The 26,749-nt window shown below is 55.2% G+C and overlaps 1 protein-coding gene across 19 annotated transcripts in view; it reads left to right on the forward strand.

The window, feature by feature from the left end:
• The window catches only part of MYO18A (myosin XVIIIA), a 100,723-nt gene extending 77,585 nt beyond the window's left edge, over positions 1–23,138 (forward strand). For 10 of the 19 annotated variants that reach the window (XM_081580277.1, XM_081580270.1, XM_081580273.1 and 7 more), the window contains 16 exons: positions 126–280; positions 2,001–2,124; positions 2,212–2,412; positions 2,975–3,085; positions 3,865–3,969; positions 4,237–4,383; positions 4,748–4,861; positions 6,444–6,560; positions 6,730–6,813; positions 7,235–7,372; positions 9,403–9,588; positions 9,975–10,114; positions 10,904–10,948; positions 14,114–14,236; positions 15,734–17,025; positions 21,749–23,138. In XM_081580277.1, coding sequence (XP_081436403.1) covers positions 126–280; positions 2,001–2,124; positions 2,212–2,412; positions 2,975–3,085; positions 3,865–3,969; positions 4,237–4,383; positions 4,748–4,861; positions 6,444–6,560; positions 6,730–6,813; positions 7,235–7,372; positions 9,403–9,588; positions 9,975–10,114; positions 10,904–10,948; positions 14,114–14,236; positions 15,734–17,021 — 3,078 coding nt within the window. In that variant the 3' untranslated portion in view covers positions 17,022–17,025; positions 21,749–23,138. Of the gene's footprint in view, positions 1–125; positions 281–2,000; positions 2,125–2,211; positions 2,413–2,974; positions 3,086–3,864; positions 3,970–4,236; positions 4,384–4,747; positions 4,862–6,443; positions 6,561–6,729; positions 6,814–7,234; positions 7,373–9,402; positions 9,589–9,974; positions 10,115–10,903; positions 10,949–14,113; positions 14,237–15,368; positions 15,426–15,733; positions 17,026–21,748 lie in introns of all 19 variants that reach the window. The other 9 variants (XM_081580282.1, XM_081580279.1, XM_081580283.1 and 6 more) reach the window with 3 other exon arrangements.
• Positions 23,139–26,749: the final 3,611 nt, after the last annotated feature.

Below are 26,749 nucleotides of genomic sequence, written 5' to 3' on the forward strand. Positions count from 1 at the left end.
CCTGACTTTGTCTTTGGTCCCCAGACCTCCCTCTCCTTCACCCACCGCCCTCTCCTCACCTCCTCCACCAGTACCTCCAGGCCTCTCGATGGCTGCTGACCCTGCACCCCCATCTTGCCCCCTAGCTCGGAGACCTGCAGGCAGATAGTGATGAGAGCCAGCGGACCCTGCAGCAGCTCAAGAAGAAATGCCAGCGGCTGACGGCCGAGCTGCAGGACACCAAGCTGCACCTGGAGGGCCAGCAGGTCCGCAACCACGAGTTGGAGAAGAAGCAGAGGAGGTGGGTGGGTCCCCTGGCCTGGATGTAGAGGACATCCTTGAGCAGTTCCCTGCCTCCCTCCAGGGAGGAGAGACGAGAGGGCCTGAATTTGGCAGAGGCTTCATCTGCCTGGTCCCTCGCCCTGGAATCGGAGTCAGGGTCTGACTTCTGACCTCCGAGGCACACGTAGACCACAGCGTTCCTGACAGCCTGCTCGGGGCTCTGCTCTCAGATGTCGCCCCCCGCCCTCCGCCCCGGGGCGTGCTGTCACCCTGCCTGGGATCTGGAAGGATGGACATCAGCCAGGCCCCATGCAGGAACCACTCCACGGCGGTCCTGCCCCTTTCAGCCCCCAGCAGCTCCCCATTCCTGCACACCCCCCCCCCCATTGCCTCAGCCACACAAACACAGACTCCTGGCTAATGTTGTTAAACTACTGTGCCACTTCCATCTCATTATGATAATGACCCAAAGTGGTGGGTGGCGGGGGGGACAGCCCTGGCAGGAGAAAAGCCAATCTAAATTAATTTCCCAGGCCAGGATGGGAATGGGACGCCTTTATTAGGAACAGGGACGAACCCCCACATTCTGGGAACAGCAGGACACTCCAGGGAGTGGGGTGGTCACCCTGTTCCCTTCTGCAGAGGACGGGTTCTCAGCAGAGGCACTGGTTGCCTTGGTGAAGGGGCAGCCCCATGGCCCTGGGGGTGAGGAGGGCAGGGCTGGGTCCCTCCAGGGACAAGCAGAGTGAGGGGCACTAGGAAAGCCTTATATTCCTCCCTCCCAGCGCTCTGACTCTCTGCTTCCCTGATTCTTATCTGGACCCCCACCCTCCTTTTACCTAGAGGCAGGCACCCTTAGGGGCCCCCCTCGGAGTACCCCATGACAGTGCCAGCTTGACCTAGTTACTATCTTGCTGCACTCCCCGCTGGGCAACTTATTAAGTTTCAGCGGGCCTGGAGTTTTCTTACTTTTTTTCTCTTGACTTGGGGTTGGGATAGGAGTGAGCTCCTCAGTTTTCAACAGGGACAGGAACCCGATTAGCTATTCCAGGAAGGTGTTAAGAGGAATTTCAACAATTTGCTCCTTGTTTGGAGTCACTGGGCAGGAGATGGAAGGCTGGGAAGTGGAGGAACAAAGGAGGAGCCCCTCACCCCGGCTGTGGCCCGTGTTCCCCCTTGAAGCATGCTGCCAACCGGGCACAGGGGGATGGGGCCTCCAGCCCGGGGTGGGGTGTCCTGGGGTGATGGGATGCTGCTGAGACAGGTAGGCCTGGGTAGAAGCTGGGGCCCAGAGGTGGGGCAGCAGCCAGTTGCTCTGTCTAGAGCTGTAGAAAGTGAGTGAGATGAGGCAGAACGTCCATTTCCACCCCTTCTAACGCCCCTTCTGCCCTCACCCTGGTCCCTCTTCCTATCCTTTGATCTGTTGAAAGAGAAAAGGCTGAGACTTAACACCAGAGGAGAGTCTGTCCACTTCTTCCCTGGAAGCAGTCTATGGGTCCCTCTTAGGCCCTCTTGATGAAATGCTCCCCCGCCCCTCAATCCCAGACCAGGTTGCTCAGCAGGGCCCTGGTGGCCTGACCTGTAACCCCTCTGCACTGGCCCCAAGTTCAGGCTGCTTGAGTCCTCCCGTCTTGCACCCTGTCTGGGGCTGTGGCACCACTTCCTGGCAGCCTCTGGGTGCTGGAGGCCCGGACTCATCCTTTATCTGATGGAGCCGCCATGGCCACGCTTCCTGGCAGGTTCGACAGCGAGCTCTCACAGGCACACGAGGAGGCCCAGCGAGAGAAGCTGCAGCGGGAGAAACTACAGCGGGAGAAGGACATGCTCCTCGCCGAGGCCTTCAGCCTGAAGCAGCAAATGGAGGTGCGTGGGGCTGCCCGCCATCCGCACCTCCCCCGACCCCAGGCTCAGGCTCGCCCAGGACCAGCCTCATCTTCTCTTTCCCTCCAGGAAAAAGACATGGACATCGCGGGATTCACCCAGAAGGTTGTGTCACTGGAGGCTGAGCTCCAGGACATTTCTTCCCAAGAGTCCAAGGATGAAGCCTCTCTGGCCAAGGTCAAGAAACAGCTCCGAGACCTGGAGGCCAAAGTCAAGGATCAGGAGGAGGAGCTGGACGAGCAGGCGGGGACCATCCAGATGCTGGAGCAGGTGCCGAGGGCTGGACCAAGGGAAGCGGCACCGTCCTCTCCGCAGCCCCAGGGTGTGGGCCAGAGGAGAGCAAGATCCTGAATCCAATCGGTCATCCCTTCTCTTATTCACAAAGTACTGAGGGGGCACCTGATCTGTGCCAGCCACAGTGTGAAGATAATTAAGCTTTTTCACGGCACTCTCCATGAGAACAGATCTTAATTGAGCTCCACTGGTGAGGGGCTCAGAAGGCAGGGCAGCTGGAAGGCCGTGAGCCCGTCCAGCCTGCCACTGAGCCACCATGTCAGTTCAGGCAGCTAGAGCCTGGAGGCCAAGTGGAAAAGCGGCTGGATTGCCCCCATGCCCAGCAGCCTTCCCTGGGCCTGTGCCAGGCCTCTAGTAAAGGAGTTCAGTTTCTCTGGAGAAGCCAGCTGCCACCAGAGCAAGATGGGAGCCCAGGGACCTGCTGGCAGAGACGTTCCCTGCTCCCAAGCCTGGGGAGAGCAGCCGATTGGGGTGCGGTGGGGAGGGGTCAGGGTGCTGCCGGGGAAGAAACCCAGCCCTTACTCCCACCCACCTCCAGGCCAAGCTGCGACTCGAGATGGAGATGGAGCGGATGAGGCAGACCCATTCCAAGGAGATGGAGAATAGGGATGAGGAGGTGGAGGAGGCCCGGCAGTCATGTCAGAAGAAGGTAAACCAGTTGGCTCTGACCCGTCTGGTAGAAACACTGGTTCCCCCATCACTACTTTACAGTAAGAACTTTTCTAGACGTAAACTATTATATATAGGATGGATAAACACTAAGATCTTACCGTATAGCGCGGGGAGCTATATTCAATATCCTGTGATAAGCCATAATGGAGAAGAACATTTTTTTAAAAAGAATGTCTGTATGTGTATAACGAATCACTTTGCCATACAGCAGAGATTGGCACAACATTGCAGATTAACTATATTTCAATTAAAAAACAAATCTAAAGTAAGGGCTTTTCTGTTTTCTTTACCTCTGTTGTTGTTTAGTCGCTCAGTTGTGTCTGACTCTTTGCGACCCCATGGACTGCAGCACTCCAGGCTTCCCCGTCCTTCACTATTTTCCATTGCTATTCAGGCCCAGGAAGCTCTGCTTGGGATTCTGGCGTTGGCCAGGATGTGTGCTGCTCTGAGGGTCCGTAGAGAGGCCCAGGCCCTTAGGGAGCTAACACCCCCCACTTTCTGTGGCAAGCTGCAGGTACAAAGGCTCTGGAACAAGGGCTCCCACCTGGGCCTGCACCGCTGCTCATGGCCTGCCGTCCCTCCCCTTCCTCCCAGGCTGCTCTGAAACCCTGGGAACTTTGAGTTCAGGGTCTGCCCCTCCAGGTCATCCATCTTCAGCCCCTGCCCCACTATTCTCCCAGGGGCGGGGGAGAATCCAGCAGGGAAGGGGCTGGCTGGCACCTGACTCTGAATGGACCCATGGGCCCCTGTTTGCAGTTAAAGCAAATGGAAGTACAGCTTGAGGAAGAGTATGAGGACAAGCAGAAGGTGCTGCGGGAGAAGCGGGAGCTGGAGAGCAAGCTGGCCACACTCAGTGACCAGGTGAGCAGAGACCACTGGCTACTGTGAGGGGAGCCAGGAGCAGGAAGGTGCTGGCTCTGTAGGGCCCTGCCATCACCTGCAGGAGGGTGATCACCACCCAGGGCACACCAGGCTTTCTCACCTCAGCCAGTATGATCCCAGCACTGCCACTATTATTGCTCGTTAAGGCATCTCTGAGCGTGAGGGCAGGGTGAGGAGGGGGCTCGGGGAAGACAAGAGGAGGCCCCGTGGCAGAGCCCAGAGCCCCAGCTCCTGGCATCCACCCAGGTGAACCAGCGGGACTTTGAGTCAGAGAAACGGCTCCGGAAAGACCTGAAGCGCACCAAGGCCCTGCTGGCAGACGCCCAGATCATGCTGGATCACCTGAAGAACAATGCACCCAGCAAGAGGGAGATCGCCCAGCTGAAGAACCAGGTATCCGCAGACAGGACGTCATCAGTTCCCTCTCCCTCTTGCCCCTGCCAGTGGTTCTTGAGTCCTTGGGAAGGAAGGTGACAGGGAAGCAGGGAGAAGCTGGACTCCTGAAGGTCAGTGTGTGCTGCAGGCACGACCGTCAAGCCCAGGGTGGTGTGGACGGCCCCGCACCTGCCGCCCCGTCATGGGCAGAGACGTCAGTGCACTCATAACACATCACAGCCCTGGGGTCTGAAGTGAACAGAGGAGGAGGAGGAGAGTGCCGGGGTTCCTTCTCCCCCGGGAGCCCCCTGCACAGCCCTCCCGCCCCCAGGAAGTGGCTGACGTCTCTCCCTGGGGCTGGGGGGATTGGCTCTGTGTTCAGTTGGAGGAGTCAGAGTTCACTTGTGCAGCAGCCGTGAAAGCTCGAAAAGCGATGGAGGTGGAGATCGAAGACCTGCACTTGCAGATCGACGACATCGCCAAGGCCAAGACAGCGGTAAGGACATGGGGTTTGCAGGGCCGGACTTGGGCGGCCAAGGGAGGATGGAGCCATGACAGTGGCTCCTTTTACCCCAAACAAGGCTCCTTCCCCAGCCCAGGACTTTCTTCAGAGAGAGTGGGCCTCCACTCCTCTGCCTCTCCCCACTTAGAGGCCTGGGAGGGGGCGGCGAGATGGAGGAGGAAGCCAGCGAGGGCCCATCTCCCTGTTTAACCACCTGCCTGTGGGAGCTTGGCCACAGGCCCCAACACCATAAATAAAGCAGCTAATGTGGCTGAGGGATGTAAACAGGTACCTAGAGATTAGCGGAAGCACCGATAAGAGGATGGGATGACTCCGTTTCCCTCCCCTGCCCCCGGCCAGCCCCACTGACAAGCCCAAGCGGCAGCTAATTAGAGCGCTTATTTAATGCCTCCCTTTTAATTCCCCACCTCTCCCACGGCCCATCCATCGGCTGAGAACTCATTATTGGGATGCGGCCACTGGTATACCTCCTCAGGCAGGGAACGGGGCAGGGGAGGAGGCTGGGCTTGGCTCTGGGCTCCCTGGCCCCCCAGCTAGTCCCCCAGCTGCAGAGAGATGCCAGTCTCCTGGGCTTGATTTATCCCTGTGACATTTGTGCTCCTCAGCAGTTTTCAGGTGAGTAATTCAAATTCCTTAATTGTGTTAAAAAAGGCTGTTATAAAATTACCATTTTATTTAAATCCAAGTTAATAAATTTCTTGGCGGAGGCATCCCCAGCTCCCCGCAGCCCGGTAACAAGATGGATGGGGCAGAGAAGGAGCCAACGCAGTCATTTTGGTTTGGAATTACTGGCTAATAGATTCATTCATTTCCTGAAGCTGCTGTTGGCTGTCTCTTCTCCTCCCCACAGGAGTGGACTGGCCGTGGGGACTGGATGGCCGGGGAGCAGGCAGCCCCGGGGGGGAACAAGAGTCTAGGCCAGGAGAGCTTCACAGATTTGAGGGGTCCTTCCCTGGGGCCTGGAGAGGGCAGAGTGTGGAGAGGTTAAGGCCTAGACGCTAGTGCTGGACGATGGGTCGTTTGGTTCTGGGTAGACCTTTTTTGCCTTCTCATTAGCCTCCAAAGAGCTGTGGGGAAGCAGCTGTCATTTAGCCCAGGGTCTGCCTGAGCTGGGCTTCCCAGATGGCGCTATTGGTAAAGAACCTGCCTGCTAATCCTAGAGACATGGGTTGCATCTCTAGATTAGGAAGATCCCCTGGAGGAGGGCATGGCAACCCACTCTAGTATTCTTGTCTGGAGAATCCCATGGACAGAAGAGCCTGGTGGACTACAGTCCATAGACTTGCAAGGAGTTGGACACGACTGAAGTGACTTAGCACACACATACGCTGCCTGAGCTGCAGAGACAGTCCTTCCATTCAGCTCCCAGGCCCAGAGCAGGGCAGGACAGGCAGCTCCCTGAGCATCACTGGTCCTAGCACCCCCTCAGCGGGTCAGCCTGGCCCCATCATTAGCTCCTCCCACTGGTGGTGGCAAAGAGAGGTTCACTCTTCCCACCCAGGGCCATTAGTCATGCCAGGCCTGATGCTCTCAGTCTGTCTTTGCCTCTGTCCAGCTGGAGGAGCAGCTGAGCCGCCTTCAGCGTGAGAAGAATGAGATCCAGAACCGGCTGGAGGAGGATCAGGAGGACATGAATGAGCTGATGAAGAAGCACAAAGCGGCCGTGGCTCAGGTACCCTGCCCAGGAGTGCCCTGCCACACCCTGCACGGGCACCGTCCCCTGGTCCTCCTCGTGGGTCCCCGTCACGGTGCCTGTGTGCCCTGGCCCTCCGAGTGGGGCAGAGCGGGCTGGAATTTGATGCTCATGGGAAGTCCTGCTTCAGCACTCTCTCCTTTCCCAGGCCTCCCGGGACCTGGCTCAGATGAATGATCTCCAAGCTCAGCTGGAAGAAGCCAACAAAGAGAAGCAAGAGCTGCAGGAGAAGGTGAGGACCAGGGTTTCCCTTGGTAGAGAGAGGGTGCCAGGGTCCCTGTATGTGGGGACCAGCTCTCAAGCTCACAGGTTCACACGTGCTTCTCTCTGCCATCAGTCAGTGTGAGTGAGTGCAAGGGCCTAGGCTTGGAGCCATGTCACCATAGCAGTCGTTTTTTGGCTTCAGCTGCCTCATTTTGCATTTCTATTCCCTCTCTGGTCCTTAGTTCTCTCCTTTCTCTCCAAAGGGCAAAATCTTTGCCAGCACCCCCGTGCTGGTGGGGGGTGCCCCTGTCTCAGGGACTCATCCTTCCAGCTCCCTGTCCAGCCTTCTGGTCACCATGGTGATCTTGCAGGGGGGAAGAGGGGACAGAACCTGCCCCTTCCCTTTCCAGGCTCAGTTCTTTCTTCCTTTCCTGCCCCCGCCCCCTCAGCTACAAGCTCTGCAGAGCCAAGTGGAGTTCCTGGAGCAGTCCATGGTGGACAAGTCCCTGGTGAGCAGGCAGGAAGCTAAGATCCGGGAGCTGGAGACACGCCTGGAGTTTGAAAGGACCCAAGTGAAGCGGCTGGAGGTGGGCACACACTTCCCCCATTCCTTCCGCAGTGGGGAAGGTCCAAGTGGCCCCAGCTGAAGCCACGCATGCTCAGCAGGGCCGGGCAGGCCTGAGGCCGCTCCTCGGAGGCCCCTGCCAAGCTGCCAGGCCAGCTGACAGGGCGGGTGCCTTCTCCCCCGCCCGCCCAGCCTGCTCTCTGGGCACCGCGGAGCCTGCCTGCTTTACATTCTGTTTCCGTGCGTGCTTTCTGCCAAGGGACCAGAGCAGCTAAGCTTTTCGTCTTCGTATTTTCCTCCACCGTGCGCTCCCCCCGTCGGTCCCCTCTCTGCTCTCCGGCAGGGTCATAAATATGCAGCGGATGGCGCCACTTCTTCAAGGGCTGGAGTCTGTCCTCTCATCTCACTGCCCACTCTTTCTCTTTCCCTTTCTTATTCCCCTTTTCCGTCAATTTTCCCCACGCCTGCTGTCTCTGCCTTTCTCCTTCCCTCTTCATTTTCCTCCATTTTTGCCCCATTTTTTCCCTCTCCCTCCGAGTCTGTTTTCTCCCCAATCTCATTCCCTTTCTTACCCTGACCTATTTCTTCCTTTCTCCCCATCCCCTCTCTCTACTTTTCATTCTCTTCCCTCTAACCCTTCTCCTTTTTCTGTTCACCCCCGCCTTCTCTTTCCATCCCTCCTTCCTCCTAACTATAATCTCCATCCTCCACATTTAATCCTTTCGGTTCCACTCTCCCGAAGCCTGCATGCTCCAGCGCTTTTCTTTCCAACAGAGCAGGTAGGAAGAAAGAGGCCAGCAAAGTGATCTCTCTGGGTTTACGCCCCTCTCTCCCTGTTTCATTTCCTCCACCTCGAGCAGGTAGACATCATCTGAGCACTGACTGGCCTCCATGAAAAGTGTGTTCATGGTGCATGGTGTGGGTGCTGAGCATCCCTGCCTCCTTCCCCCTTACCCCTGAGTCAATGGAGCAGGAAAGAGGATGGGGATGGAACCAGGTGACCGTTACCAGGCTGGCAATGGGCATCGGAGGGCATTAGTACCCTTGACCTAGGAAGAAAACGTGGCTGAACCTCCCAAGACAAGGTCACAGTTCTCCAGAGAGCTAGAGAGAGTTAGAGGAAGTTTAGTAACAGTCCGTGCTCTGCCTTGGTAATATTTTGGTCCACGGTGTACACACAGAAAGAGTTAAGTAGGTTGCCTCAGGCCCCAAAGCTATTACAGGGCAGAGGAGGCCAGTGGGCTGGTGGATGTAGAACAGACTGCAGTACTTGCTTCCTTTTCTCGAGGGTCCCAGTCCCTTTCCTCAGCTCTGTCTCTCATTTTGCCTTCAGCTCAAACAGGCAGTATCGTGGTTTAGATGCACAGAATGTTAAAACATCTATGGCCCTTAGAGATATAGCCTAGCACTCTTATTATTTTCAAGACATAGAGGCTAGGGGCCGAGAGCAGAGCCCCCATAGCCGGTCGGTGGCAGAACCAAGTTTAGGACCAGAAGCAGGGTGCTTCCCTCACACTGCCCCCATCTCCAGGTTGTTTTCTGCTCGGCGTCCTATGGCCTGGGAGGGGAAATGTGTTCAAGTTTCTGGGGAAAGAGAGGTTCGTCAGGTATAGAGGGATGGCTTTGCGTTTGGCATGTGATGACTGTTTAGTCTCCTCCTAATCCAGAATTCTCAGGAAAGTCATTTGCCTCTGAGCACAGGCTCTCACTTTTAGAGCTTCTGGGTTTAGGGTCTCTGGAGGAAGCCCTGCTACCTGTGGGGGCCCCACACATGGCGTCAGTGTGGACTCTAGACAGAGCTCTCTTCCGACCTAGGTGATGGTGGTGATAATGACATGGCACCTTTAATCTTCCAGAGTGCTGTCACATCGCTTACCTTATTCGGTCCTTAAAAGACCCCCGAGGAATAGGTGTTATTCTCCCCCTTTTACAGAAAGGCAAAGGGAGCCGCCCCCCGGGGCTTTAGTAGTACTTGCCCACTTGAGTCCAGAGCTCTGCCACACCCTGCTCTCTGCCCAGCTGATGGATCTCTCTTCCCACTGCCCTGTCCAGAGCCTGGCCAGCCGGCTCAAGGAAAACATGGAGAAGCTGACTGAGGAACGAGATCAGCGCGTGGCAGCTGAGAACCGGGAGAAGGAGCAAAACAAGAGGCTGCAGCGGCAGCTCAGGGACACCAAGGAGGAGATGGGCGAGCTCGCCAGGAAGGAGGCTGAGGCGAGCCGCAAGAAGCATGAACTGGTAACACCCCTCACCCGCGAGGCCGCAGGCCAGCAGCCCTCTGAGAAGCTGCTAAACACACACCTCCCCACCCTGGGCTTGTGGAGGTGGGCTGCAAAGAAACCATGGTTTAGAGAACTGGAGGGATGAGAACGTGCCAAGAGGACAGACAGTCCACGAAGCCTGAGGGTGGGCCAGGGGCTAAGGAGGATGGTACCAGTCTCTGCCTCAGGTGAGGCCAGGCCCCCATAGCCCAGCCACACCAGAGCAGAGAAGGTTCTGCAGGTTCTCTGCGGCACCCACAGAGCTGCTGCCTGGCCCGGAAAGATGTGAAACCGGCCTTTTCTGGGGCAGCTGGATGAGACGCCAGCCCTCCTGTGGACTGGACTGCCCCCTCTCCCTCCTAGGAGATGGATCTGGAAAGTCTGGAAGCTGCTAACCAGAGCCTGCAGGCTGATCTGAAACTAGCATTCAAGCGCATTGGGGACCTGCAGGCCGCCATTGAGGACGAGATGGAGAGCGACGAGAACGAGGACCTCATCAACAGGTGAGGGGCCTCTGTGGCAACTGCGGCCGGCTCGGAGGCCCTCTTGACCACCTCCAGACCAGGTAGAACAGCTGCGACCTGGGTCTCCCCGCCACTGAGCTGCCTGCCCACCCTCCCCTCACTGCCAGACCCCAGCACAGACCCCCGTCCAGCGGCGGCTGAGTGCTGGAAAGGTGGGGCTCATGTGAGATGCCGTCCCCACGTCCTCCTGTACCCTTCCCCGGGCCTCCCAGGACCTGGCTCTCCAGCTCTGCTTGTTCAAGATGAGTTATTCCCCCGTTTAGCTGCATTTCTGATGGCGCCTGCCCCACTCTGGGGAGACCAGAGATTTAAGGGCTGTGGTGCCTTGTTACTGTGCTAGAGAATTTCTCTCATAAAACCCACCCGGGGAAAGGTTTAGGAGAGAGATTTGTGGTCTTAGGCTGAGGAGGCAGTCACAAGGCAGGCAGACCAACAGTAGGGGTGAGTCAGGTCCTGGAGAAGCTCCTAAGGCTGCCCTGGGCAGATGCCCCTGCCCAGGGATTTGCCCCCATCCTGCGTGAAGGCTGGGACTCCATCCTGCTCCTGGGCTGTCCAGGGAGCTGCTCCTTTGGGGCAGGGAAGTGGTACCCTAGGCAACCTGAGCCTACCTCTGAGTACAGCACTGTCCTACCTCCTGGTTTCAGCCAGCCAGAACTTTGTCTTGCCGAAGAAGAGGGGGTCCTCGGCTGAAGGGTCCACCCTGGTTTGCCCGTTGACTTTTCTGTGTTCTTTTGGCCCCCTTGCCCACCATTTTCTTTCTGTTTCCAGTTTGCAGGACATGGTGACAAAGTATCAGAAAAGAAAGAATAAACCGTGAGGACTGGAGCGCACGCGCTCTCTGCCTCTCCTCGCGTGGTGTCTAACCACCCCTAACCCCGGGCTCCTGCTGTGCTGCATGTCGCATGTGGACACACAGTGATCTCCACTCCTCCTCAAGCTAGTCTCTCACGCTAACCGGGCTGACTCTGTCCTTGGAGGCGGGGAGGCAGGGCGGCAGGCCGGGGCCTGCATCAGAGGTAGAGGGCAGGCCATGAGGGTGCTTCGCCTGGGAGGCTCCTGGCCCCCACATCCGTCGGCAGGATGCTCCATCAGAAAAGAGAGCTGTGCCTCAGTGGGTGGTCCCCACGGTCTGCCTTCCTGGGTTTCGGCCTCGCCTCCCTCAGAAACCAAGGGTAGCCACTTTCTGGCCTCTTTCTCTGGGGGGAAAGATCCGGGTTGGATTTCTCCCCATCCTTGGAGAAATCCTTTGGAGCCTGACCTGCCTGAAAGAAGTGGATATGTTTCATTTTGAAAGGTCCGCCCCCTTCTTTTGGCAGACAGGGTAGAAGGAGAGGGGCATCTAACAGTTACTTGTTGGGAGAAAGCAAGCAGCCGTGGATGATGGCAGGCTCTACATGGCAAGGGGAGGGAACACAGCCAGCTGTGTTTACTGTACTCTCCCCGTGGGCTCCTCGGGCAGAAGGAGGCCCCAGGCATTGGTGCCAGAGCTGTCAGTCAGGTGGGGGGAGCCCAGTAGCCCCACCCCCTTTCCGTTTCCTTCTTTCTGGGTGGGAGCTGGACAGCAGGTGCAGATGCTTGCGCCTTCAGGAGGATTAGATCAAAGTGATCCTCTGTCAGATTCAACAGGGCTGGTCTTTGGAGGTTGTTATTCCAGGGCAGCCTTGGGTTTCCACCCCTCCCATCTCTCTTGCTGGCAGGCCTCCTCCCCTGGCCAGGATGGGCTGGCGGCAGCGCAAAGGACTCCGTGAGAGCTAATGATAAATGTAATAGTGTGTAACAGTGATAGAGGGCCGCTGGAGCCCGGTTGTCACACACAATTAATATCCCCCGCCGTTCTGTCTCCGTTTGTTTGTTCCCCTGCGATTCGGCTCCCAGTTAACTAATAGCACATGAGCCTGGACATAAATTGTATTTGACGCGAGGTTTAATTCCGACCATTTAAAATTTCAACTGCCCCCTGAGCCGGCCTGGCCCTGGAGTTTGTTTACGGGCCTGATTATTTAAGGAAAAGAAGCCAAACATCCTCTATAGGCTTGAAACTAAAGAGAAGGCAAGGGCAGGCAGGCCAGCTTCTCAACTCATTCTCTGCTCTGAATGTAAGGAGGCAAATTCGTATTCTGGGCCTGTGACTGTCTGTCCCCTGTGTGTTCCAGCCCTGCCATCCTTGGGCTGTTGGAGCTTCGAGGCCTGATAAAATGCGCATTTCAGATCACATTCTAAACTACTGCACACATGCGCATGCACACACACCAGTGTGCACTCATGCAGGCACACGAGGGTCTGCAGTCCTAGCCCGGTTCCTGCTGATGGTAGAGTGGTGGTGTGGGTCTTTCCCTCGGCAGCTCTGGGCCCCAGCTCCAAGTTATTGAGCGCGCATGCTAAGGCGGGCAAAAAATAATGTTTCGATTTACTTAGAGATACAGTTGTTATTGCCATAACCTTAATGAAAGCAGTAAACAGCACAGTATTAAGGGAGATTTATACAGAAACACTTTTAACATGTAGACATAGATTTTGCGATGCATACAGCACCTCCTTTCTAAAGGCAATCAATATGGTTATGAACGGCGGCGATAAATTACAGGCTCTGAAGCTGGAGAAGGAGGTTTTTTGCACGGGTGTATAAATCAGGAGGTATTGGCGTTCCACGGGGCCCGTGCACCACAGTAAATCTGCTGGGCTTGGACGGGCACAGGGCTTGCATTAACGGTTTCGGGGTTGTCTACTAAGCTCCTGTTTACCCGGGACATCAGCCAGCCTCGTTTTTGTTATAATTCTGTATTTGACGGAAGCCCATAAAATACGCCTCTTTATTCCCCTCCCCACGAGTCCTGCTGTCTCACAGTCCCCAGAACAGTGTCTGGTGGTGTGGTTTCTTCTCTGTGCATGTGTGTGTGTGTGTGTGTGTGTGTACATGCCTGTGTGACTATTTATTCAAGAACATAATTCAGGAACGGGGCTGCTCCTGTTGACACAGATGAAAGGAAATTTATATCAAGGAGAAATTCTAGCATATCCGTAGCAGGGAACATGGTGAGCAGACATTTTGCAGAATTATAGAAGCATTCTCACTCAGAAGCTGTCTCCAAGCCCTTGCTGCTTTGTGAAGAAATCTCCATGATTTCAGCATCAGAATTTGACTCCTGTGTGCTATTGAGAGGGCTCAGGTCAGCTTGGCCAGTAAAAGCCTTTGGGGAGCAAGAGCCACAGGCTTCCTGAGGGAGGAAGAGGAGCTAGGAGAGACAGAGCCTTTGCCTGGGACTTCTGGGTGCCCCCCATCCCAATATCCAGGTGCAGCTTGAATCTTGAAGCTATGACCAGCCCCTTGGAAAATGCTGCTGCCCCCTCCATGTCCTTTCTCTGTTTCTTAAAGGCCAAGGGGAGCTTCAGGATGGATCTGGGGTTCGGTCTGTAGTGCTCAGGTTGGCATTGCCATCAGCCCAGGAGACTCCAGGTTCAAGTTCACTTAAGTCATAATAAAGCCCTTCTCTTCTCCATCCCATCACCACCAACCCCCCTCTTGCAGTGAAGTCATGGAAAGTGGGAGCAGCTGTAGCCACATTTGGGGGAACAGGCTGACAAGAACAGCACAACAGGCCTCAGGGAGGAGGTGAAGGGCCCCTGACTCCGCTTTTTAACCAAGAGCCATTTAGCTATAATTGACGAATGGACGGTCTCCCTGTCGCTCTCGGTCGGCTGAACAGCAGCTTGTCCCAGAAAGTGGGGTGGAGGTGCCTCCGTGCTCCCCAAGGTCTTCTTGGTGGCTGTCACACAATGTGGCCTGATGAGCGGGACAGGTCCTTGTGAAAGGTGTGCTCTCATCTAACCTCTCTTGTTCTCTCTGACTCACTGATGCGCATGCCGCCCTGCATCCCACCCTCCGCTGTGACAAACCTGCTGCCACTTGGTGCTCCCTCCTGGACCATGGGTCATCACCTCTTCCTAGCCTTGCCTACCTTTCTGCTCCTCATCCCACAGCGAGGGGGACTCAGACATGGACTCGGAGCTGGAGGACCGGGTCGACGGTGTCAAGTCATGGCTGTCAAAAAACAAGGGGCCCTCCAAGGCGGCTTCTGATGACAGCAGCTTGAAGAGTTCCAGGTAAGCACGTGGCCTTTGCTGGGAGCAAAGGCCACTTCGTGCCCCAGGGATGGATGTGCAGTGCCTTGATTCCAAAGGGTGTGCTTCACGCCACCTGCATCTCTTTCTTGCCTGGAGGGGGCCTAGGCACATAGGATATGCACAGGAGGCCAGGTTTCTTCTTACTCAGGGTCTGCGTCACCATTATTTTGCCTAAGGAATGTTTTCCTTTACCAGGCTCAGGGCTTTGGTTTGGTGTAGGTTTAACTTCATCCCCACTCATTTATTCAACAAATGTTAATCGAACTACCTGATGGTCTGTGTCCTTGGAATCAAGACTGAAACAGGGCACAGGGGGACTCTGGATCCCACAACCCTGGACAGGGCCAGCTGTGGACCTCTGAGGTCTTGGTAGGAATAGTAGCAGAAGAGGCCTCGGTTCCCCTTGACTCCCCATCACAGCTGCAGACACACTTCATTCTCTGCCCATTCTCTTCTTCCTCTGGTCTTTTCACTTGGCCTCCACTATGCTTTCTGCTAACACCCATCCACTGCAGAAACTGGCTCCCCTGTTGTCCAGGCCAGTCACAGTCTTCTGATGGCACAGGCAGCTACCCTGGAAATCTGGGCCTCCGATTCCCATCTGTCACCTCTTGGCCAGCATAGCTCCCCTGCTTCTACCACTCCTGCCATCACTTCTCTGCTGACTCCCCCCTCCCAACTCAGAGCCATCCTGATCCCCCAGGACACACTGTTCTACCCCCTCCGAGAGACAGCTGATGTGCTGGGTAGAAAGAGTAATCCCTGTCTTCCCTCAAGGGCTTCCCAGGTGGCTCAGTGGTAAAGAATCCACCTTCCAATGCAGGAGACTCGGGTTAGATCCCTGGGTCGGGAAGATCCCCTGGAGAAGGAAATGGCAACCCACTCCAGTATTGTTACCTGGGAAATCCCATGGACAGAGGATCCTGGCAGGCTACAGTCCAGGGGGTGGCAGAGAGTCCGGGGACACGACTTAGCAACTAAGCCACACCACAATTCCCTCTCTAACGCCCCTAAGGCCCCTTGCCAAGCCCAGCTGCTCACCACAAGCACCCAGCCGGCCCCCCTCTAATTGGTTTAATGTATTCGGCCAAACAACATTTTGTTATTGCAGAAAATGCCGCCTTCCCCGCCCCACTGCCGTTCACCGCAGCGTGGCACCAGGCTCCAGGTAGTTGACAATGAAATAAATTGAACTAAACGTTTTAGAGGGGGAAAAGTGATGAAATAGAACAATAGTCTAATTTACATGACATTCTCCATGAAGCTATTTACACTGACGCAAATTATTTTGCTTCATTTCCTCCAACGCGCTCACCGCCACTTTGCCAGAGCCGCTGCCGAGCTCTCCTCCTTCCTCCTCCTCCTCCTCCTCCCCCCTCCCTCCCCCGTGTCTTTATTCTCTGGGTTTAATGCCTGTGTCTCTCTCTCTCTCTCATTCTCTCTCTCTCTCCACTGCCCCGAATCTATCCATGGCAGAACCGCCCTTAGCACCGCGGGGAAGGAGGGCAAGGGGGCGGAGGAGAGGCCGGCCTCGGTGCTCAGCTCGCTGAGCTACCGAAAGCGGCTCACCCTGAAGGACTCCATCGGGGGCACCGGGGACGAGGATTCGCTCTTCACCACTCTGAGCGAGCGGCCGGCCTCCCCGGAGAGGCCTCCCCGGAAGGCCCGCGGGGGCCCCAAGGAGGAGCCGGGCTCCGGCAGAAAGTCCGAGGAGCCGGACGAGGGTGGCTCAGTCCTCTCCAGCGTCGTCGGGGGCCGCACGAGCCGGCTGGAGAAGCGCTGGGGCTCAGACTTGGACCGGGCCTCGGCCGTCTCAGCGCCGGTCAGCCGGGCCTCCTCGGCCACCCGGCGCGGCTCCGGCGGCGAGGACGGGGTGCGCTCCTCCTTGAGCTTCTCGCTGTCGGGCTCCCCCAGTTCCCGCCGCAGCACCTCCCGGCTTGACAGCCTGTCGGTGACCCTCAGCCCTTCCTTGGGCCGGGCCTCACTCCTCGGCCGGGAGAGCCCCGATTCCCGCCTGTCCCTGGGCCGGAGCTGCCTGGACGACTGGGACGATGGAGCCAGCGTGGCCTTGAGCGAGGCGCACTCGCAGTACAGCCACCCGTCATCTCTGGCCCGCAGTCTGTCGGTGCCACCCCGGCCTCGCGCCTCCGCCTCCTCCACCCCAGAGGAGCCTCTGGGCTCCAGTGTCCGCCCGGTCAGCCGCCGCTCCTACCTGGACCCAGACCTGGAGGCCGCCATCAACGAGGTCCTGAGCTACAAACCCGCCGGGTTCCACCGGAGCAGCCTGGAGCCGGACTCCGAGGAGGATGACCGGAAGAGCATCCAGAGCACCCGCAGCGCCCAGCTGGACCCTCCAGAGCGAGCCACCAGCATCCGCCGCTCCGCCTCCGCCGCAGACGTGTCTCGGTCCCGCGGCAGCCGGAAGAGCCGGAGCAAGAGGAGGAGTAGCTCCAGCTCCAGCTCCAGCTCCGAAGATTCCTCGGAGCACAGGCGGCGGAAGAAGGGGCGCTCTCGGAAGAGCAAGAAGAAGTCCAAATCGAGAAGGAAGAGAACAGAGTCGGAGTCCTCCTCCTCCTCCGCCTCCTCCTCATCCAGCGGCTCTACCGTCTCGGGCCACAGCCGCTCGAGCGTGAAGAAGGGCCCAGCTGCGGAGGACGAGGAGGCCGGGCAGGGGCGCCGGCAGTCCCGGAAGGAGGAGAAGAAGCGCAAGAAGGAGGTGGACAGCCTGATGATGCGGTACCTGTACCGGCCCGAGAGTGACTAGTGCAGTAGGTGGCGCCCGGCGCGGAGTGCAGAGCATGGCGTGTGCCACTCGGTGTGAACTAACGTGCTCTCGGCCCACCCGCCACCACTCGGCCCCTCCTGCGTTCCTCTCCGGGGAGCCTGGCCTTGCAGAGCCTCCTGGCTCCCTCAGCAGAGGCTAGCTGAGCTGGTCGGTCGTTCTGAGCCCAATCACCTGAACTCGCTGGTGACATCAAGTCACAGCTCCCACTTAGCAAACCCTTACCCTGAGCCAGGGACCACCCCCTCCTAAGATGCTTGCCGTATTTTATTCACTTAATCCTCACACTAACCCCCAAACAAAGATCTAATCACCAGCCCATTTTCTAGGAAAAGAAGGTGAGGTTCAGGCGGGTTGAGTCATTTGCCAAGGTTACAGAGCTGGAAAGTGATGTTGCCAGGATCTGAATGGAGTCTCTTCAACTCACCCTTAACCACTCCTCTGTATGACCCAAGGCAGAGCACGTGAGCGTAATATCTCCTGTATGGGCCTGGCAGCACACATGCAGAGCTTTTGCCCACAGCCCTGAAAGGCTGGGCCCGGGAAAGGGCTGGAGCTGACCCCCGGGTGTGAGTTGATGCATCAGTGGCCATCAGCAATTAAGGGGCCTTTGGCTCAGCTCTCCCTCTGCTCTGCGATGTCATCTTCCCCTCTGGCATGGATCTCGAGGCTCAGAGTGCAAGGCTTACAGCACCCACAGCACCGCACCCTGCAGCAGACCTGGAGATGCCTGACTCTCTCCCCACCCCTCCCACCTGAAGCCCACACATGGGCGTCACCTCGTCTTAGCTCATCTTGTAAAGTTTTAATGAGTAGAAATTAGCAGCTGCTGAGTGACAGCCCCCTCCTGGCTCTCCTGCCTCCCCCAGCCTTCTCCCTGTGGGAAGGAAGATCGGGCTATTAGACCCTTTATGCCCACACCCCCACCTCGGAAGAAAGGCAAAGACTGACTCACTGGAATACCATTGTTGCCAGTCTCCCTGGTGGGCGGTGACATTTGGGTCACCCTGGTTATATGAAGCTGTTTTTGGCATGGTACCCTCCCAGGGCAAGCTCGCTGCTTCCCAGGAGGTATGACCCCAGAGTGCAGCCCCCCTGAGGCACAGGCAGTGTTTCCTTGATGCATGAACTAACACACATGTGTTGCATGCTTGTGGGCCTCTTGTGCAGTGGAGCTGCTGAGCAAGCACACTGACATGGGCTGGTTTCTACCAAAAGAGACCAGTTCGTTTTAAGGAATGGAGCCTGTGAAAGCGAATGTTACTTGCAGCTGCTTGGAGATGGTGATGGGATGGGTTTGGGGAGACAGCATGGGTGAGGTGGAACCTGAACCCAGAGCAGGCTCATGGCCAATTCAGATTCTGTGGGCCCTGAGTTGCTCCAGAACCAAGCCCTTGGACTTAGACCTGCTCTGTGGCTTGCCACTTGTGCCAGATGGTTGCAGGATGCTCTGGGAGAGCAGGAAGCATCTCAGTTGTTCTAGGGAGCTGTTGTCAGCACCACAGTGAGAAAAGGCAGGGGTCATGATATTGTGACCATCACAGCTTTCCACTCAACCGCCCTGCTGAATGCCCTACTGCCCCAGCGTAAGAAGTCAGCTGATGGGCTGTGAGGGGAGGTTTGGAAAGCAGAGGGGGCCTGGCCCTTCTGAAGTGAAGTCACTCAGTCGTGTCCAGCTCTTTGCGACCCCATGGACTGTAGCCTACCAGGCTCCTCTGCCCATGGGATTTTCCAGGCAAGAGTACTGGAGTGGGTTGCCATTTCCTTCTCCAGGAGATCTTCCTGACCCAGGGATCAAACCCAGGTCTTCCGCATTGTAGGCAGATGCTTTACCCTTCTGAGCACTGCACTAATACCTGGAGAGGGAGACACTGGCCTAGCCAGGCCGTCCCACACTGCCCAGCAACTGGTGGACTGCAGACCCCAGTGACTCAGTCTGTCGTCACTGTTGAGCTGGCAAGAACAAAAACACATACAACCTGTTTCTTCCCTCAGCCACCAGCACAGCTCTTTTTGTCCACCAGGAACACAAAAGTAGTCCTGAAACCCTACACACCACCACCTCCAACAAGGATTGGATTCACTGCGGGGAGAGTGGGCACCAAGCCAGAAGCTAACCAACCAAGACAGAGCTGGCAAGAGAAGGGCCGGGCGAGAGAGGACCTAGTTGGACTCAGGGTGAACTGGCTTTGGGCAAATAAACTGTGAAGAGTTGGGGCAGGGGCTGAGTGGCTTAGCTTCCCACCTGGTGATGGGGACCTGTGAGACTTCTGAACAGGAAAGCATCCACAGCAAAGGGTAGGGGAGGGGACCGCCACCCTAGGCTCACCCAGCGGGAATTAGCTTGTGCACCAAATCATTTGTGACAGCATGGAGCAGGAAACACTGGCTTGTGGGAAGGAAAGCGTTTGAAACCATTTGGTTAAAATGTTCAAATTGCACCCTGACTCTTGCCCTGGGGAAGGGGGCTAGCTACCTGCTGTTGGTCACAGCTGTGACCGCAGAAGCTACAAAGGAAACTGGCTAAGGAGCATCCAAGGTGGGAGCAGGGGAGAGAGGGGCCTGGCATCCACCCCTCCCAGCTGCCTCTGCCACTGCTCCCAGCATCTGGATGGAATGGTGTTGAAACCCAGCTGTCATTCATCCAGGTGTCTGCCTGGCAGGCCCAGGAATATGGAAGTGGGAGCTGCAGCTCCACTCTGAGGAGAGGTGTGAGGAAGGAAAGGAGCACCCCACTTGCATCCGGGTCCTAGCCCTGGCATCTACCTCACCCCCTCCTTTGCCCTTAAAATAACCCTGCTGTCTTTCCACAAAGCCAGTTCCTTCCTTTGCCCAACAGCAGACCTTAGCATTGGGTGCCCAGAAGTTCTGTCTAAAAAAAAAAAAAAAAGAAAAGAAAATCAGGCTCCCACTAGTTCAGAATTCAAACAATCCAAAAGCTAAAATGACCCCAATTTTTCCTATGTTGCACAGTCCTCGTTGAGCTTTATAATTTTGTCCCTGAGACACCCCAGAGTCCTTAAGTGCCTGTGGCCCATCCAAGTAAGACTCATTTATGTTCAGTCTAGTTTGTATTAAATGTGTTTTGTGCTATTCTGATTCCTTTAAAAATGGTAATTCATTCATGAGACATACGATAACTATTAACCAGGCTGCCCCATTCCTGAACCATTTTGCATAATTGAACATGTATTCTATCAGGCTCTTCCTTCTCCCCAGGGGCAGAGAGAGAGAGACTTTACACACACCCGGGGCTCTCACCCAGGCCAGTGGGGAGAATGCAAGTTTCGTCTTGTTTTCTCCTCAGGTCATTGGTCTGGCGACAAGGTGGAGTCCTCAAGAGGCTCTGAGGTCTAAGGTCCCAGGTTCAGATTTACATACTGGCTGTGTGACCTTGGGCAAGCTGCTTGTCTCTTTGAACCAGCTTCCTCATGACATTTTATGTGGTAAAGAATAAGCACATCCAGCCTGCCTGGGACAGTGTGTCACATACAGGAAATACTCAGCGATCAAATCCTTTCCTCACCACAGCTGGAAAAGCTGAGAATGTGGTTCTTTCTTGGAAAATGTGGTTCTTTCTTTCTTCCTCTTTTGGTTTAGAGATACAAGATCTCTGAAAGGGTTAGTTAAACAGGGGCCTTCCTCAGATCCTTAAATCAGAATGGTAGGCATTGAAATCACAGGATTCCTGTTTATCCTAGCAGAAGCTCTCTAGGATCTGGAAGCAGGACAGTGTTCCTGGGAGTCCCAAGCAGGGGCCCACTGAGGGCAGGGCGCTGGTAGGGGTGAAGCCACCCTGGACTGCATTTTCTCCAGCAGTGCTGAAATTACAGTGCAATTGGAATCATAGAGGAAGTGAAGGTGGGAGGGGCAGGGGAAGGGTGCTCTAAGGCTTTGGAAAAGATAAAAAAGAGAAGGTGACTAGAAGTGGGAGTGAGATCCCATCCATGCTGGATGCCATGAGTCTACTCCATCAAGGGAGAAATGCTTCTTCATACCTTGGTTAGGGAGAGGGCAAGGCTCCCAGTGGCCTGATGAAAACTATGGGGTTGGATTGTGGTACCAAGACAGGGATGACTTTGCCACCCTGAAACAGAGGTCTTGCCAGCTCCTACATCCTCAGTCTCCATTTCTTGTGAGTAGATGGTATCAAGGTCAAAGATAGAAATTCTCACCGCCCTTAGGAAAATCTCATTAGGAGGCAGGGTTATGATCTGGGAGTATTCAATGGGGAAAGCCTCTCCTTAGAAGGAATCTTTTGGGGAGTAACCTTTTACTAAGGCAGGTTGTAGTCCTGTAATCACCAGACCTCCAAGTCAATGTAGTCCATGCACTGCCTGTAGCAGAATCTTCCAGAGAAGGAGTTGAAAATGCAGAATTCCTGGGTTTCACCCAAGAGCTAGCAAATGAGAACTTCTTGGGGAAAGAACAGAGGGATCTGCAGCCAATTGTTACACATGTTCAAGTTCGAGACCCACCACTCTTCAGCATTGCTTTTCAAAGTTGTAGAAAGTTCTCAGAATCAAAGAGATGTCCTTCCTCTCACTACTCTTGAATATCTTCTGGGGGAACTGGGGAAGGCTTCTATTTCTCAATTTGTGGCTTTGGGGGAATGCTGTGACAAGGTTGGGGGGGGGGCCTCCTTTAAAGGCCTTGGTGCTGAAGGTAAAGAGTGCCCTTCCTCTGACCTCATTTCTCTCTCCCTGCAGCCCCACCAGCTACTGGAAGTCCCTTGCCCCTGACCGTTCAGACGATGAGCACGACCTTCTCGACGGCACCTCCAGGCCCCGATACTCCCACAACTATCTGAGTGACAGTGACACAGAGGCCAAGCAGACAGAGACCAACGCATAGCCCAGGGGAGTGGTGTGGACCCCTCCCACCCACCGCCTCCTGCTGCCACGGGTGCCTCTCTCATGGGGCATGGGTCTCCCCCATCCGACTGCAGATCTGCATGGGAAACCCCCGACCATCTTTGGTCTGGGGGCTTCCCAGGCTGTGGGTATCTGACATCTCCACGTGGAAGAGTGGAGGGAAGAGCAATTCTGAAAAGAGAACTTTCTGCTCCTGCCTTGGGCCACCGTGGGTGGCAGGTGGCTTGGCACCACACGGAGCCAGCAGGTTGACCTCCATGTCAGCGCCCCGCTCAGGGACGGTGGACAGATTGCCTACTGGGACATTCTCGGGTTGCTGGGTCCATGGGGTGGAGTCTGGGGCAGGAAACAGCAATTCCTTCCCCCTTGGCTTGGGGCGAGGGCTTTCTCTTCTCAGTGCCTGCTGTCTATTTACTTTTTTTAATTTAAATACCCAACCTCTCCATCGCAGCTGTATCCCTGAGAGGGGGAGGGGGGCTGCCGCAGCAGCTGGCCCGCCTCCCCACACCGGGAATGACTAGAGGAATCTCAGCTTCATCTTTACTCTTCAGAGAGCAGGCCTTTCTCTGTGCAGCTGGAGAGACTGGTAAGCAGAGCTGGGTCCAGCTTCTTAAAAGAGTCTGAGTGGGGAGGGACTCTCAGGTGCTTCTGGGTTCAAGCTGAGCAAGCCTACACAGACGGGTGTGGACGTACCAGCAGGAACTTCCAGCCTCCACCCCTCTTCGTCTCATCCGTGTGTTATGTGCAATGACCTATTTAAGAGTAAACCTGCTCCACCTACGCCAGTTCGGGGCTTATCCAAGCACTGCCTCCCTCCCCCTCAGTCCAAGTCGCCTGGATCACAAGCTCAACTTGAGAGGGAAGGCCTTGGGTGGAGGGCTTGTGACTGGAAAAACTGAAGATGGAGGCTTTGGTCAGTACTAACGTGTATTAGACACAAGTCCTCACCCTGAGACCAGAGCCTGAGTCATTTTTCTTCTTCTAATCGCCCTGCCCACACACACTTATCCCAGACATGACAACATGGGGACTGACAGTCCTAGCTGCCCCCCCCGCAAAGGTCATCCCACCAACACCTCCAGACTTGGGGGCCCAAGGGCAGTGCCTGGTGCCGCTCCCATCTGCTGTCCCCCTCTTCTCTCCTGCAATTGGTTTGTACTCATTGGGCTGTGCTCTCCTCCCCCTTTACCTGATGTATGGAAATAAACGTCCTTTTTCTCCTGGCGCTGCCAGTTTTCCTTCCTGTTCCTTCAGGCTCAGTAAAGTCCAGGGTCAGCACATGGGAGCAGAGTGAGGATGCTGCTGAGGACCTGGGGGACTCACCCTGGCCTCTGACCTGCTGCCATGTCAGACCAGTGCCACTCAGAGGGCTATGGCAGGTCATCTGGAGCAGGCAGAGGCAGTGGGTGAGAGAACTGGTCAAGAAAGACATCAACCTCCCTTCTGTTTTGAAAGCCTGAGGATTGTAATTCAGGTTGGCAGAGCCATCTAGGTCTTGTCCTACCCTGGCCTCTACTTGGGAATGTTGAGGTTACTCTGATTGTTAAATCTTGCCAATTACAGAAACCCTATCTTCTTTTTTAAGGATGCAAATGTTTATTAGATTTTTTAAAACTTTTTTATTTTTGGTGGTGCTGGGTCTTCGTTGCTGTGCTCGGGCTTTCTCTAGTTGTGGCGAGTGGGGGCTAGCTACTCTCCAGTTGGGGTGCTCAGGCTTCTCATTGCAGTGGCTTCTATTGTTACGGAGCATGGGTTCTAGAGCACACAGGCTTCAGTAGTCATGGCACACAGGCTTAGGTCCCCCACAGCATGTGGAATCTTTCCAGACCAGGGATCAAACCATGTCCCCTGCATTGGCAGGCAGATTCTTAACCACTGGACCACCAGAGAAGTCCCAAAGATGACTTCCTGATCAATACTTGGCAGAACTCTCTCTCACCTCCAATCCCTTGGGCCACAGGGCAACTTGAATAGGCTGGGTGTGCTGGCTTCTCCACCCTGCTCAGTCTCTGCCTTCATGTCCCAGTCCATACTTGGTCCCCTCCCTGACAGCTGAGAGGCAGCTCATGCAAAAGTGCAAGAAACGAATGACCCTCCTCCTCCTCTACCTCTTGTAATATGACCAGTTATAATCCCTGCATGCATGAAGTATTTACAGCTGGTCAATCAGGCTCCCCTGGTTTGGACAAGTAGGCAAAAAAGGGTATCAGACAGGCCTACTGCTGATGTCAGCCATCTAGAAAGGGGCAAGAAAGGGAAAGGGGGGGGAAGTCATCCCCAAAATGAACGGGAGTCAAGTGTGATGTGGCTGTATCTTGAATGAAAGAAACTGCCCTGAAGGTTGAATACAGAAGGCAGTAGAAGTGAAGTTACCAGGTTGTTTTTTTAACTGCTGACTCTTCATGTTCATTTCTGTCATTCACATCTTTTACTCCTGCTTTCAGCTAGCTTGGTGCATTTTTTCTTCCAAGGAACTAGTGTGACAAAAGTCACTGCTACCTACAGGCAAGATCCCCACTCTGCTCACCCACACTGACTCGGGCCTCTGATTAATTATTGAGAGAAAGTCCCAGCATCAACCTCTGATAGCCTGGCCTGGGGCAGAGGGATCTGTTCAAGTCAGAAAATATGTATTATTCATCTGCTCATTCATTCAACCGTCAAATATTTCATCACTGCTTGGCTGTCGTCTGGACACTGTTCTAAATGCTGGGGCAGGATGACGTCCTGCCTACATGAAGTGGATATTCTAGTAGAGGAGTTAGACACAGAAAATATGTACCACACCTCCTAATATGTACAAGCTTTGGGTGAGTACGGTAAAGCGTCTGCCTGCAATGCGGGAGACCTGGGTTCGATCCCTGGGTCGGGAAGATCCCCTGGAGAAGGAAATGGCAGCCCACATCAGTACTCTTGCCTGGAAAATCCTATGGACGGAGGAGCCTGGTAGACTACAGTCCATGGGATTGCAAAGAGTCGGACACGACTGAGCGACTTCACTTTCCTTTTCCTTTTGGGTGAGTAGAGAGGACTAAAACATAGTGTTTGTCCTCCAGGGACTCATGGATTAGGGTTAGGGCAGACTCCTTTGAAAATAATTACATGAGACATAAAAGAACAAAGAAGTTGCTTTGGGCATGTTATAAGAGGAGACGTTGTCACTGAGAGAGGAGGATAAGGAACTAGGAAGTCTAAAAGGAGCTGGTATTTTGAGCTGGCACTTGAATTAAGGATTGTGCTTCCCAAGTGGCACTAGTGGTAAAGAACCTGCCCACCAATGCAGGGGTTGTAAAAGATGCAGGTTCGATCCCTGGGTCAGGAAGATCCCCTGGAGGAGGGCACGGCACCCCACTCCAGTATTCTTGCCTGGAGAATCCCATGGACACAGGAGCCTGGCAGGCTACAGTCCATAGGGTCGCAAAAAGTTGCACCCGACTAAAGCAACTTGGCTCACACGCACTCACGCACTTCTACAGACAGATATTACTGTATAGGTGTGTTGGGAAGAAAAGAACTTAAGCAAAGGCCCTGAGGCAGGGAATGCTAGGTGGTGATGGGGAACTCCGCAGGGTGTCCAGGGAAGCTGGACATCACCTCACATGACCAACACTTCTCCGAGATGCAGCGAAGCCTCTTGACCAGTGTGCTGGGCTCCAGACTGGGAAGGGAGCGATTCCCTCCACACCAAACTCCCCAGGGGAGCCCAGGGACCTGCAAGGCCATCCAAGCCCATCTTCATTCAGGGTATGCCTTCTGAGGTCTCTAAGCTCCTGCCCTCACCTGTACGCTCATGGTCACCTTGGTCCCTAAGATGTAAGTGATTCCCACAAAACAGGCAACAAATCTGTCCCTGTGCCAGGCTCGAAGCCGCCTTGCTAGATCCTCCTCTGTAATCTCCAACCACTGGGACTGCTCTGACTCCTGGATAAGAGGCATGGGGGCGCCCAAAGCCCTGTGAGGCTCCCCATGGTGCCCAGTCTGTGCCCAGAGACAACAACAGCACATGGTGATTCCCCAACTACCTCCTTTTGTCCTGTGTCCTCTTGGCAGACATCCCAGTTGTCCTTCCCCCAGGCCCCGCCCCATGCCTGGTGGCACAGACACTTAGCGATTTGCTCCTTAATTGTCCCCCAGCTAGTCTGCGCAGATGCCGCTCTTTAATCTCTCCTGATAAATGAATCGCGCCGCTCCTTTAATCATATGTTCATATCCAAGCCAATTTGAATCAATTTGGCAGGGAGTATGTTGCAAGAGATGCCATGACTGCTGCTTCCTCCCCCCACCCCACCCCCACCCCAGGGCCCTGGAGCCTTTGTGTCTGCTGTCCTCCCCCTCAGCAAAGAGCCCAAGAGGCTCATCTGGGGGAAGGACCTTCTACCTGAGTGATGGGGACTTTTCAAAGTCAATCATTCCTTCCTGTCCTCCAAGCAGGCCCACATGGGACAGGAGGGAGATGGATTCCCAAAGGCCTCAGAAGTGGGAGAGACAGGGTGAGTCCACAGCCTTCCCTGGTCACTGAATAAAGTGCCCCATTATCACCCCTGGGAGAAAGTGCTGCCTTAAATCTAACCTTCATGCTTTCCATTCCCCTTTCATTTCCTCCAAGCTGGTTCTCAGGGAAGTTGTAACATTTCATCACCTCTTATATAGCAACCTATTCCAGACCAGCCTATGATAATTTGTCCTTGCCTGCTCCTGCCAGTGGCTGCCACCCCAGTGCCTTTCATCTTTCCCCAGGAAGTCTTCTCTTCTACATCCTTCGGGCTGGTGGGCAGTCCAGGACATGCTTGGTAATATACTAAGTTCTGCTGCATTTGGAGTTACTGCTTTTTTTCA

Source organism: Giraffa tippelskirchi, chromosome 3, assembly GCF_054371585.1.
Source record: "Giraffa tippelskirchi isolate mGirTip1 chromosome 3, T2T-mGirTip1v1.2.pri, whole genome shotgun sequence".
NCBI lineage: Eukaryota > Metazoa > Chordata > Mammalia > Artiodactyla > Giraffidae > Giraffa > Giraffa tippelskirchi.